At 47.4% G+C, this 14,089-nt stretch overlaps 1 protein-coding gene across 2 annotated transcripts in view; it reads right to left on the bottom strand.

Annotated features, from left to right (window-relative positions):
- The window catches only part of HTR4 (5-hydroxytryptamine receptor 4), a 73,339-nt gene that overhangs the window by 19,707 nt on the left and 39,543 nt on the right, over positions 1–14,089 (bottom strand). For both annotated transcript variants that reach the window (XR_008439532.1, XM_053991341.1), the window contains exons 5-6: positions 6,339–6,492; positions 4,705–5,294 (exon numbers count right to left, since the gene is read on the bottom strand). Coding sequence is in view for 1 of the 2 variants with exons in the window: in XM_053991341.1 (XP_053847316.1) it covers positions 4,705–5,294; positions 6,339–6,492 (744 nt within the window). In the remaining variant the exon portion in view is untranslated. The remainder of the gene's footprint in view (positions 1–4,704; positions 5,295–6,338; positions 6,493–14,089) is intronic.

Raw genomic sequence — 14,089 nt, 5'->3', positions numbered from 1 at the left:
AAGCAAGCTAAGTGATAGAAATTCAAAACACCAAGAAGACACTGTCTCCAGAAATGTCTATTCCAAGGGATTTCTCATCTGACAAGACCCCAGCTGGAGACATTTCTGATAGGCATCATCAGAAGCTTGTCCCGGAGATTTTCACCTGACAGGATTCCAGCAATTTTCCACCGGTTCCGGGAAAACGAGACAATCTGCTAAAGAAGAGCCCCTTCCAAAGCCTGAGAGACTGAATAAAAATGGACCCCTTAGAACTGAGCTTTGGAGACCCACGGGGACTCTGGTGCCACAGAGGCCAAGTCCTAAATCTCCCCGACGCCGATCGCCTGGCTCAGAGTCCAATCGCTTGTGGCTTTCCTTTTTTTTTTGTTTTCCAAATTTATACTTTGATCATTTAATGAATTTCCTTCATTCTTCAATTGGTTTTCATTTATAACAAAGGTGAGTTACATCTCAGTCCTTTCAGAGCTCCAGGTGCCCTGCAGAGCCTCGGCTTCCCCACTGGACACAAACTGATGCAGAACTTCTGATCCCAAATCTTGTATTAGGCCAAGTAACAAAAAGGGGTTTAGCTGCACTGTAATCTCTCTTTCCAACACCCAGGCATATTGAAAGATATTATCTTTTGAAAATGGAAGGAAACTGTGTTATTGTAAAACTCTAATCCCCTCTATCCTTTGTAGGAAATAAGATAAATATCTTGATTTCTCTCAGCACAATTACAAGAAGCTTTTCTCTTATCAGAAGCTCTCTGTTCCCTCCGGTGAGGCATTTTTGGGGCTGGGACAAGGCTTCAGCAGCTCTTTGGGGAGCAGGGTTTGGGGGAAGGAGGCTCCTCTGACTCAGGGTGGTAACTTGGGTGTTCTGGAACACCCACATTCCTGCACCTGAGGGTTCCTCTGCTCCTGGACCCCGCAGCAGATCCCAAACCTCCCCTGCCCTCCCTGACTCAGCCCAAATCTGAGGGACCCCTGATGGTCACAGCTCCCCGTGCCCTGCTCAGGACCCCGACAGCCCCAGTCACAGAAGGCTGGCACTGATGCCAAGCTGGAAAACCACACCAGGGAAGTTGGAACATAAGTTTGGTTGTAAACGTTGGCAAAGCTGCATTAAAAATTTAAGAAAGCTCCTTCAAGAAATGACAAAACTCTTTTTTTTTAAAGTTGTTACTGAGTCTAATCATCCCCTGTATTTTTAGAGAATCCCTTTCCAGGTTGGCAGCTAATGAAATTTAGGTGAAAATCAAATTACCTCTTGCCTATTTAACAATATTAGCATTTCCAGGCAGCAATCAGATCTCCTCAGCTTGGGCTTGGTCTGGAGCCACTTCTGCTGGCACAGGGAGCTGATCCCTGAACTGAAACCTCTGGAGTGGAAAACACATCTTGAGCAACCTCTGGCTGCCCTGCCCTGGCCACAACGAATGAAATATCACTGAAATCACCATTTTTAAATGCTCATCACTTGCTGTGTCTCTCAAGCTTTTGCTCAGGAATTTCCAAAAAGAGAATTTCGTGGGAATGTGCTTTATCAGCACCTTGGCAAGGGGGGAAACTCTTCCCTGATGGTGCCACGGATAAAGGAACTGCTGGAGAAGGGGCAACACAGACCCCAAAGCTCTGCAGGTGCCACCAGCACAAAAACTCCACATTTGCTTCCAAAACACCTCCAAAAATGCCCAGTGCAAATCCAGAGTGAAACAGAGAGTCTGGGGGACGGAGGGGAGGGCAGAGCAAGGCCAAAAGATCCACCTGGGGCTCACGAACTTGTCCTGAAGGAGACAGAAGCTGTCAGAGCTCTGATTCATCTTGCAGGAGCATTAAAATTCCCAGGCAGTCAGAAATTTTAACCCTTTCCAACCCCCAGCACTGAGCGTGCTGCTCTCCTTGGGAAGCTCCGTGCTCTCTTCACCTGCCTCAGTGCCCAGGGAAAGGTAAAGAAGAGGAGGAGGAAGAACAGGAGGAGATGTTTTACCTGCAAGCCCAGATCCTGAGAGACTGCTGGGTGCACCAGGAACAGCTCTGAGGGACAACCTCTGTGATTCCTGAACAGAGCCACAGCTGCAGCCCATGAAATGCCAGCCTCACAGGTGGGGTGGGATCACTGCTCCACCCCCAGCACCACCTGTGCTGTGGGGCAGCCTGGCTGAGAGCCACACATCACAAACTGTTCAGAAACCACCACAAACCGTTCAAAATCCATCACAAACCGTTCAAAAACCACCACAAACTGTTCAAAAACCATCAAGAACCATTCAAAAACCACCACAAACCGTTCAAAAACCATCACAAACCATTCAAAAACCATCATAAACTGTTCAAAAACCACCACAAGCCATTCAAACACCCACACAAACCATTCAAAAACCTTCAAAAACCATTATAAACCATTCAAAATCCATCACAAACCATTCAGAAACCACCACAAACCATTCAAAAACCATCACAAACCATTCAAAAACCACCACAAACCATTCAAAAACCATCACAAACTGTTCAAAAACCACCACAAACCGTTCAAAAACCATCACAAACCATTCAAAAACCTTCAAAAACCATTACAAACCATTCAAAATCCATCACAAACCGTTCAAAAACCATCACAAACTGTTCAAAAACCATCAAGAACCATTCAAAAACCACCACAAACCATTCAAAAACCTTCAAAAACCATTATAAACCATTCAAAATCCATCACAAACCATTCAGAAACCACCACAAACCATTCAAAAACATCACAAACTGTTCAAAAACCACCACAAACCATTCAAAAACCTTCACAAACCGTTCAAAAACCACCACAAACCATTCAAAAACCATCACAAACTGTTCAAAAACCACCACAAACCATTCAAAAACCATCACAAACCGTTCAAAAACCACCACAAACCATTCAAAAACCATCACAAACCGTTCAAAAGCCACCACAAACCATTCAAAATCCATCACAAACCGTTCAAAAGCCACCACAAACCGTTCAAAAACCATCACATACTGTTCAAAAACCACCACAAACCATTCAAACACCCACCACAAACCGTTCAAAAACCATCATAAACCGTTCAAACACCCACACAAACCATTCAAACACCCACACAAACCATTCTGTGGTTGCAGGATTCTGTGACCACTCATCCTTTTGCTCCACAGCAGCTCTGACCACTTTCCTCCCACCAGGGATTTATTTTTATTCCACTGGCTCCATGGAGCTGTTCAACCTCTAAAAACTGGAGCCTGAGCTGCTGCACTCCTGTTCCAGTGGCAGCAGGGAGCACTGGGGCTCACTGCAGCTCCCACCCACCAAGGTGCTTGTTTCTGCTTTCCCCCACTTTGTTTCTCTTGGCTCACTCAAGAGAAAAATCAGGAAGTGTTTTCCTTTGGAGGAATCCAACTGACATTTGGAGAAGACCTCTCAGTGCTGGAAAATGGTAAATGAACCTCTCACTAGAGCTTTCCCTGCTCCGAGCACTTCTGAGAGGGAATGGAACACACCAGAGTGACCTCCCTGGCCCACACGTTCCAGAGTTTGTCTGCTCAAGTAGATTTCACCCAAAGTCATCTTCTTTGCTATGGCAAAATTTCCACAACTTGTTTTATCCAGGAATTCCAGCAATGCTGACCTGGCTCCCCGTCCACTTGTGCTGTACAAGAGTGCAGTGACTCGTGGAGGCAGGAGTTTGTTGGTTTGTGTTGAATAAATATCTACTCATGACAGAAGAAATGCAAACAATCTGTTTCAAGGGGAGCACAGCATTTTTCAGATGGTTTTGGCTTTTTTTCAGTCTGGTGTTGCACAGAGCCCTGAACACCCAGAAATCCCCAGAAATCCCCATCTATTAACAGCTCGTTATTGTGCTAATTTTTGTCATAGCTGAGTTCACCACAAGGTCTGTCCCTCTTGCCACTGCTCTCCCTGCCAGGGGACAAAAAGCAGCTGGAAAATCCCACTGGCACAACGTCCTCATTTGCAGAAACTTTTGGTCCCTTTCCTAAAGAAGATGCAGCGGGCAGCATCCACAGGGTCAAGTCGTTCCCTTCAGACCAAATGATGCCAAAATTCACACACAACTTCTGCATCCTCCCAGTTCTTTCCTGGGCACACCTGCACACACCTGTTCCCTACAAACCCAGGCTGTCCGAGCCCCTCAGGATTGCTTTTGCCCCATCCCTTCCTAAGCACTGACACCAGCAAGATATTGCAAAATGAAAGCAATCCTCTAGAAACTCCTCTTGCTGGTGGCTGCAGGCTCTGGGCAGCCCTGGGCTGATGCCTTCAGTTTGAGCTTTCATGTTTTCCACACTCTGCACTGCATTTATAATTCTGAACTTCATGTCAAGTGCCAGCAGCTCTCCTCACAGCTCAGGCACACACAACAATCCTTTTCCAGCCCAGAACCAAGGACACCGCTGCAGCTTCAGCCCCAAAAAGTGCAAACAGCAGGGAATGGAGGAGAGCAACCTGGGAGGGTGGGACTGCAGCACCTGGAGCTGGAATTGGACACTGAACCCCAACAGGGAAATGGACCCAAACTTATAAAAGTGTCAAAACTGGTGAGCAGGAGTCCATGTGGGGTGGAGCCACGGCCGGGCTCTTGCACTGCCCAGGGTGTGTCCTGTGAAGGCCTTTCCATAAATCTTTATTCCTTTAACACTGCAGCCTAGGCAGCCTCCTGGGCAGCCCCTGAAGGCATCAGGGCAGACTCACCTCAGCACGTGCGTGGAGCCGTTGATGGTGGTGGTGGAGCAGGGCACGGTCTGGCCCAGGATGGAAGGCCTTCGGTAGCGCTCGTCGCCGCAGCACAGGATGATGAGGAAGGCACGTCTGAAAGCCTTGTTGAGGAAGGCGTAGAGGAAAGGGTTCAAGCCCGAGTTGATGTAGCCCAGCCACAGGAAGGCCGTCCACAGCTTGCCGGGCACCGTGTAGTTAATGAAGGGATCCACGATGTTGGTGACGAAGAACGGGGCCCAGCAGAGGCAGAAGCAGCCCATGATGATGCACAGGGTCTTGGCGGCTTTGGTCTCGGTTTTCATGCGGTGGGTGCTGTGCTGGTCGGGGGGGTGCTGCCGTGGCTCCTGGGGGCCCTGGCGGGGCTCGGCCGGGTTCCCCGCGCGCTGCAGCAGGCGGATCTGCCGCGCGTGCGCCCGCGCCGTCACGTAGATGCGGTGGTAGGCCAGCACCATCAGCAGGAAGGGGATGTAGAAGGCCACCACGGAGCAGGTGATGGCGTAGGGCTTGTTCACCATGAAGATGCAGTAGGTGGAGTTGGAGGCCTTGTTGAACTGTCTCTGCTGGATCTGGGGTGCGGAGGGGAGGGCAAGGCAAGGAAGGAAGGAGGGAAGAAGTGGGAATCAGAGAACGGGCTGGGTTGGGAGGTGTCGGCTACACGCTCATCACCTCAGTGCTGTCAGTCGGTTTGGGAAGCTTTCTCTACGGCCTCAGGTCAAATGTAGTGCTCTCTTGGGAGTCAGAGTCTGTCAGCACGGAAAGTCTAAAATTCTCAGCATCCAGGACTCCAACAGGGAGGGACCTTAAAAATCATCTTGTGTCACCCCCTGTCATGGGCAGGGACACCTTCCACTAGCCCAGGTTGCTCCAAGCCCCATCCAGCCATCCTTGGACACCTGGACACATCCACAACCTCCCTGGGCAACCTGTGCCACCCCCCAGGGAAGGAATTTTTCCTGATATCCCATTTAATCCTGCCCTCTGGCAGTGTGCAGCCACTCCCTTGTCCTGGCACTATAAGCTTGGTAAAGCTTTTCTTTAATAAGATTCCTACCTGTATGCAGCACAAAAATGGGACAGAAGCAGTCAGAGGAGACAGAGTTTTCTGCTTTGCAGCCAGGGAGAAGGAGGCACAGGTAAATGCTGTGGGCTGTCTGAGGTGGCAGGGCAAGGGAGAAATCCCATATTCAGCCCTGCTCTCCCTCTGCACTGCTGATATTCCCACCCTCCAAGGAATATCCCTTCCTTCTAGGCAGCCTTAGCTGAGAATAATCCTCCCTCTTTTTTAAGCGAGAGCTGCAAAGGCCGGGGGGACCAAGGACTCCTGAGGTGTTGTCAGGGGCCAGCTGGGGCTTGGCCTTTTTTCCAAGGACTCCTCACTGAACTGAATGTGGCTAAAATCCTCTCCCAGGCCACCCCATCCCTGTGTCAGTCCTTCCAGGACAGAACCACTTCAACCCCCCTTAAGGACCCCCTCCAGAAATTCAGCAGCCCCTCTGCACTGTCAAGAAGAAGTTTCTCCTTCGTTTTCCCTTTCCCTGAAAATTGCTTTTCTAGAGAACATCCAGCACCCACCCAGCACATTGGATCGGTGTCCCTGCCTGGCTACTCACCAGGTCAATGATGCCAATGCTATTCCAGCCTTGCATGATGGGGAGGAAGGAAATGAAGGTTGGGATTATCCAGCAGCCCCCCAGCATCAGCGCGATGCGCAGCGGGGTCATCTTGTTCCTGTACACCAGGGGCTGGCAGCAGATGGCATAGTACCTGCAGGGCAAAAATCTCATAAAGCAGGTGGTGCTGCATTTCTTCGTGCACCAAAACCAATCCTTTATTCACAAATCTCATTTTTTCTGCAGCTTTCACAGACTTTGTGTTCAACTCCAGCTGGCTGGGAGTTTTCCTGCCGCTCAGTTCATTGGTTAGAAGGTGTTTGTGTTTTGTATTCACGGGTTTTTATGTATTTTCTTTGTGGATTCTCATGGGATAGATCTTTTGTTATTAAAGGTGCAAATTGGTTTCCTTCAAAAGACTAACTTGTTGTGTTAACTGACTTTCATGTTCAAGATTCTTTCACATGGGAACTTAGCTAGCTGCTTAGCTGCACTTAGAAAAGTAACAGGCCTAAGCCCTGATTTGATAAAGCTTCTCTTTGAATACGATTCCTACCTGTGTGCAATACAAAAACGGGACAGAAGCAGTCAGAGGAGACTTTCAAGCTTTCTAAAAATTAAATTGTAAAGCCCTTTCTCCAGCTGCTTCTCAAAACAGGGAAAACAGGGGTCTGTAGCCTGCTTCCACGGGGCCCCTCACACAGGAACTTGGGATATTCCCCCAGGGTTCAAGGAAAAGCCGGAGTTTTCTGCTTTCCAGAAATGCTGTGGGCTGTCTGAGGTGGCAGGGCAAGGGAGAAATCCCATATTCAGCCCTGCTCTCCCTCTGCACTAAGGATGTTCCCACCCTCCAAGGAATATCCCTTCCTTCCAGGCAGCCTTAGCTGAATTTCCTTCCTGCACTGGACATTTATTTTGACAAGGCTGCAAAAGCTGTTAGCACAAATTAACAAAGTCTCCCAAAGCTGTGAAACTGGCAGTGAAATCAAGTGTGTTCTTCCATTTCCCAGGAATCCACCTCTTTTCAGCTGGGCTTTAACCTCCCCAAGGACAGGGCAAAGGTGTCTTTGCACCATCAAGGGGATGTGCCCTGAGCTCTCCCCCCTCCTCCTGATCCCTTCAAAATATCCCAAGTACAACAGGCCCCTGCCCCTAAAACAGTTAAGACCTAAAAATATCTTCTCAAAGAGATAAGAAATCAAATTTTCTCTTTGTTTGACCCCTGTGCCAACCCTGCAGGTGGATCTCTCCATCAGGAAGGGGTAGCAAACCTAAAACTGGAAATCTCTGGCTCTGAAGTTATTATTTATTCCTAAGAAGACCAGATCAGCAAATATCCAATTGCAGGCTTTCAGTGGTCCTGACCTGACAATCAGTCTCAGGTTCCCAATAAAATATTTTTTGCTCTTTAGATTTTTGGATTTCAGCACACTCTGTAAAAATTTTTATGAGGGCAGCAGAAGCATGAATTAGAGAAATTAAATTAGCAAGCACACGTGTGTGTATTAAAGAGCTGCTCTTCAAGCTGTGCATTTATTTCATCAAGATTTGAATGGGAACCTAAACAGGCACAGAAATATAAGAATTTCCATTTTTTTCCTAAGGCCTTTTTTTTTTTTTTTAAGTCATGTGGAGTCAACCAAATTGCTTTATTTTGATAAAATCAGATGATATATTCCACACAGAGGCTTGAAATAATATCAAAGTGTCAAAAGAAAACATTTCTTAAAAGTCTCTTTGGAACAAGATTCAAAATGTCACAGGGGAAAAATGCTGAAACAGGCATTCAACTCCTGCAATTTGATAATTCCTCTGTTCTCCTCTGGTTTCCTGTGTACACGAAAAATCAGCCTGTTCCTCTGGAAAGCTGCACTTCCAAAAAATAGGATTTGCCAGGAGCTGCTCTTTCAGAGCTGTGGGTGAAATGTTCCTCTGGTGGAGCTCCAGCTCCTCTGGGGCTGATCCCTGTCCCAGGAAATGACCTTGGAATTCCAACAGCGATTTTGGGGATGTTTGTTGGGACAGAGGGAGCTGCTCCTCTGACTCTCAACAGAAAGGATCTATATTTTAAAAATAAATTTAAGCTGTTTCATTATTTCTTATCTCGAAGTTTCCACTGGAAGTGCTGGACATCAAAGGCAAGGCACGAGAGACTCCATTTCTTTGCAGAAAGGGCAAAAGAAGAAATCCAATAAATGAAAGGATAAAACCAGCCAAGACAGCAGCTACCCTTTGACAAGTTGGATAAGCAAACAGGAAGAGAAAACCACTGTACACCAATAATTAACTGCAGCAGGAAAACAATTCTTGCCAGCAGTTTGAGTGATCACATTTCTCTGCTCCTCTCTGTGCTGCAGCCGAAAGAATTACACTGAATTGTTCCTGCTATTAAAGGCCATTAGAGTAAAAATTATGCCTGTAAAAATGACACCTTAAGCTCTCATATTTCTTCCCCCCCAGTGATTCAGCAGCAATTTTCCTCCACTTTCACGTCAGAAGATTTTATTTTATTTCACTTTCGCTGCTACCAGAACTTCCCCCGTGCTCAGCCAGTCGAGCTGGGCTCCTCCTGTCACTGTTTTGGGTGACAAAGTGCCCTGAGCAGGGTGTGGGTGACAATTGTGTGATGGGGAGGGAGGCAGAGGAGCAGAGCACCCACTCCTCAGAGCCCAGCAGGGTTTCCATCCCAGGAATCAGCCACAGACAGCTGGGAGTGCCACCAGGAGGCCTGGAAGTTTGAATGGGAACCTAAACAGGCACAGAAATATAAGAATTTCCATTTTTTTCCTAAGGAGTTTTTTTTTTTTTTAAGTCATGTGGAGCTGGTGCAGGAGCTGGTGCTTTGCTGTATGTGGTGGCCTGAGCATTTAAGCAGCTATTTATTCACTGGGAGAAAAGTAATTTTATCTGTGAGATTGTCAATAGTCTTAGTCAGAGGCTGGAATAACGACCTGCTCTGTACTTCTGCTCCATTTCAAGGCAGAGCTGTTTTCCTGGCCTCACAAGGAATATCTGTTAGGTGCTGCTGTGGCAGCGTGATGGATGAACACAAAATGCAATACATGCACGTGATTAATGCCATGTCCAGGCCCAATTAAATATTAATTCTCCCCATTATCAGTCAAGTTCCTCGCAAATGTTCCCTTCCCTGTCACCTACAGCGAAGCAGCTGATGTGAAACCTCCTCTCCTCTGCAATGACATTCTCCACTGGAGGGGAAACACAGGAATCCCTTCCCAGAGCTGCAGCTCTTCCAACAAAGCAGAGGTTATTATTCTACTTCTCCTCTTCCTTATCAGACAGGAATGAATCAAGTGCTGACATTTTACAGGTGGCTGAAAAGAAGAAATCCATCATTTCTCTGGCCTTGTGGCTCTTCTGGCCACTGTAGAAATCACAGAATCACAGGAAAGGGACCTTAAAGATCATTTAATTCCACCCCAGGCAGGGGCAGGGACACCTCCCACTGTCCCAAGTGCTCCAAACCCATCCAGCCTGGCCTTGGGCACTGCCAGGGATCCAGGGACGGCCCCAGCTGCTCTGGGCACCTGTGCCAGGGCCTGCCCACCCTGCCAGGGAACAATTCCTTCCCAAATCCCATCTGTGCCTGCCCTCTGCCAATGGGAAGCCATTCCCTTGCCCTGGCACTCTCTTTTCCATCCTCCCTCGGGCACTGGAAGGTCCCAGTTGGAACCAGTTCCACGCTCCCTGCAGCTCCCCAGCCTGGATCTGCCTGCCAGCAGCACAACGGGCTGTGGGCCATGGCAAGGAATTCTTGCTTTATCCAAACACCTCCTCAGCCCCGTGGCTGTGGAAAAGCTGCCCTGGAGTGCTCAGCTCTTTCCTCAGGCCTGCTGAGGCTCGGAGCACACCGCTGCTCCTTCCTGCCTCCTGCAGAAACGGAATTACCGAGCTGCCAGGGAGCATTCCCTGCCCTTGGAGAGAAATTAAAGCATCTCCCTGGCTTGCAGAGCAGTTTGGAGCTGGGAGCCTGCAGGCACTTACCCTGCGAGGAGCTCTCAGCTATCACAGACAGACAAATCCACCCCCACCCTTATTAACAGCCTGGCTCTGGGGGTGGCCCACGCTTCAAAGCGTTTGGTGTCATGTGCAGATGTAAAATGATGTACATAGCATATGCTGGATCATCCTGGGGCCAGGATGAGACACAGAACACTCACTGAGCACTCACACTGAGTAATATTTCACACACACACACCCCCCCCTTAAATCATCTAGGAAAAAAGAAGCCAAAAAGACAGGAAAACTGGAAAAAAAAAAAGATAAAAGGATGGGAAAACTGAGGGGAAAAAAGAAGACAAAAGGATGGGAAATCTGGAAAAAAGGAGAAAAAAGGATGAGAAAACTGGAAAAAGAAGACAAAAGGATGGGAAATCTGGAAAAAAAGGAGAAAAAAGGATGAGAAAACTGGAAAAAGAAGACAAAAGGATGGGAAATCTGGAAAAAATGAGAAAAAAGGATGAGAAAACTGGAAAAAGAAGACAAAAGGATGGGAAATCTGGAAAAAAGGAGAAAAAAGGATGAGAAAACTGGAAAAAGAAGACAAAAGGATGGGAAATCTGGAAAAAAGGAGAAAAAAGGATGAGAAAACTGGAAAAAGAAGACAAAAGGATGGGGAAATCTGGAAAAAAGGAGAAAAAAGGATGAGAAAACTGGAAAAAGAAGACAAAAGGATGGGAAATCTGGAAAAAAGGAGAAAAAAGGATGAGAAAACTGGAAAAAGAAGACAAAAGGATGGGAAATCTGGAAAAAAGGAGAAAAAAGGATGAGAAAACTGGAAAAAGAAGACAAAAGGATGGGAAATCTGGAAAAAAAGGAGAAAAAAGGATGAGAAAACTGGAAAAAGAAGACAAAAGGATGGGAAATCTGGAAAAAAAGAGAAAAAAGGATGAGAAAGCTGGAAAAAGAAGACAAAAGGATGGGAAATCTGGAAAAAAGGAGAAAAAAGGATGAGAAAACTGGAAAAAGAAGACAAAAGGATGGGAAATCTGGAAAAAATAAGAAAAAAGGATGAGAAAACTGGAAAAAGAAGACAAAAGGATGGGAAATCTGGAAAAAAGGAGAAAAAGGATGAGAAAACTGGAAAAAGAAGACAAAAGGATGGGAAATCTGGAAAAAATAAGAAAAAAGGATGAGAAAAGTGGAAAAAGAAGACAAAAGGATGGGAAAACTGTGGGTGCTGCTGTCTCCCTCCCAAAGTCAGGGTGCAAGAGCCAAGCCCTCTGTCAGTGGGAGGTCACTGCCCTTGTCCTCATCCCTCAGGGAATCCAGACTGGGACAGAGCCTCCAGCTGAGCCCTGACCAAGTGATGAACCTAAGGAGCTACAATTTCAATTTATTTGTGCCTGTGGAAGATTAATCCAACACTGCCATTGCTGATGTTTCAGTGAAAACAGGTTCTGGCCGCTGTATAACCAGATTTTAATATTTTTTTGGAAAGAACAGCTCTTTCTATTTTCCTTTTTCCCACTGAGCAAATAAGCTTTGGGCTCTCATTGTGCCAAATAATACAAAGTTCTGCATCGTTGGTCCAGAAAAAGAAAATGTCCTAAAATGATTATATCTAACAAAATTAAATTCTTATTAGAAAAACAACGGCCTGCTGGTGTTGAGATAATTACACTGAGAAAAATGCTAAAGAGAACAGTTAATTGGAGCTGGATAAATTTAGCAGGGAACACAAACAAATGCATGTTGCCAAATGGAGAGAGAGGGGGCTCCTCCACGCTGCCCGTGAGGCTGAGGTGTGTGGAGGGTTATTGGCAGCAAGGGTGGCAAAATAAATGAAATATTTCTGGAGGGTTTGCAAAGATGAATAAAGGGCAGAGCGTGCCGTGGCCATCTGCTCCGGGATTTTCCTTAATGCTCTGGGACGTGGATTCTGCACTCCCTGGGCTGCTGTTGTGGCTGGCAGGGACAGCTCCACAGCTGTGTCACCTCCCAGGCCCTCTGTGCTCCACCTGAGCTCTCTGAGATCCAGGTGAAAGAGGCACAGGAGATTTACAGCCTGGGCAGAACTCCAGCTGGAATTTGGGGCATTTAATCAGAACTGGAACCGTGAATTACTGCCAGCTAGCCAAATTTAATCACCCTCCCCACTAACCAGCTCCCCGTGGCCCTGGGCAGGCAGGGATGTTCCACAGGGCACTGCTGGGCACTGCGGCTTCCTCCCAGCCTGGGAAAACACCCTGTGCTCCCAGCCACAGCCTGGGCATCCTTTGGGCACCAGTCAGTCCCTCGTGCCCGTCCGTGATGCCACGGGAAGGGGAATGCTGGGCAGTGCCCACCCTGTGCCCTGGCACTCTGTGCCCTGGCACAGGGACAGGGCTGCTGTCACAGGATGTCACCACAGGGCTCGGGAGGCTTTACAGCAGCACCTCTCCCACGGGGCTGAGCTAATTTGCTGTCCATTAATGGTAATTAATGTTTGCAAACAGCACAAGGAGCAGCTGTCGCTCTCCGGGTGCATCTGCCGTGCTTTAGCAGGGATTTTGGGCTGTGCCTGAGTGTAGGATCAGCTTGGGATCAGAGAACACACTCAGGGCTGGTTTGTGGTGTGCAAGTGTCTGAAACACTCCAGCAAACAGAGCAGGCACAGGGACACAGCCCTGGGGGGACCTTCCTGGGCTGGGACAGCCAGGAGGGTGCAGGAGGCAGGGAGAGGATGCTGCAGCTGCATCAGGAGGTGCCAGATGTGCACCCAAACCCAAACCCACAGACATTTTTGTTTCTCTGTTGTTTTCTCCACCCTCCCCCCAAAGACTTTGAGAAGGAATTGCATTGCAAATTGGCCTGCAAATATTGGAGGAGAAAATTGCCTCTCCTGACAGGTTCGCTGTATTTGGAGACTCCGTCAGAGCTTCTGGGTCTGTTTATCTGCAGTGCAATTATTTTTTATTGCACTGGCACAAAGAATGGGCATGTATGCATAAAACGTGCAAGAAATAAATATTTCAAGGGTAAATCTCTCTAATATATTAAAATATCAAAGAGATGATGAAAAAGCTTAAGGCAGTGGCAGCAAACTTTGGATTCAGTGAGCCCTGAGATACCTTTGCTACCTTGGAAAATCCTTTTTCCAACTGAGACTGGCAGAGGCTGTCTGCAGTACTGCTCTCCCTGTGTCTGAGCAGTAAAATCCATTTATTACATGGTGATTTCTCTAGATTTTCTCCAATGCCTTTGAGAATTCAAGCCTCAGAGCTTGTTTCCATCTTTTCCAAAGGCAGCAGTGGAAATAGATACAAGACTTTATCAGATAAAAGTCTTTTCAAGCAACGCTTTGTGAATATGCTGAAGGGAATGACTTTCAAACGGAGTCTTTAGGATTAGATTAACCACCTACTTTTCTTTTAAAACCCCTTGAAACTCACACCTGTATGCCCTGAAATAAAACAGAAGGCAGGAGATAGATTACAGAAAAATTACCAGCTAGAAGCAGCACACTGCCATAAATTCTGAATGAACACAAGAGCAAACAGCTGAAAAAATGGAATTAAGCCCTGGGAAGGAAGCAGCACTGCCCCTGCAGCCCAGGGAGGGATCAATGCTGGGCTGAGTCATCCTTCCCTCCACAAAAACCTCTCATTCATCCACCTGCTCTGCCCTTTTGGGGTCACCCACCACCTCCCTCCTCATCTATTCTGGCCCCTTCACACTGTTCTCAGTCAGTCCTCGCCGTGGAAAAAAACCAACCCCAAACCATCTAAAAAATGTCAGAGAAATTCAGG

This window comes from Vidua macroura, chromosome 15 (assembly GCF_024509145.1).
Source record: "Vidua macroura isolate BioBank_ID:100142 chromosome 15, ASM2450914v1, whole genome shotgun sequence".
In the NCBI taxonomy this organism is placed as follows: domain Eukaryota; kingdom Metazoa; phylum Chordata; class Aves; order Passeriformes; family Viduidae; genus Vidua; species Vidua macroura.
This window is presented reverse-complemented; position numbering and strand designations above follow the sequence as displayed.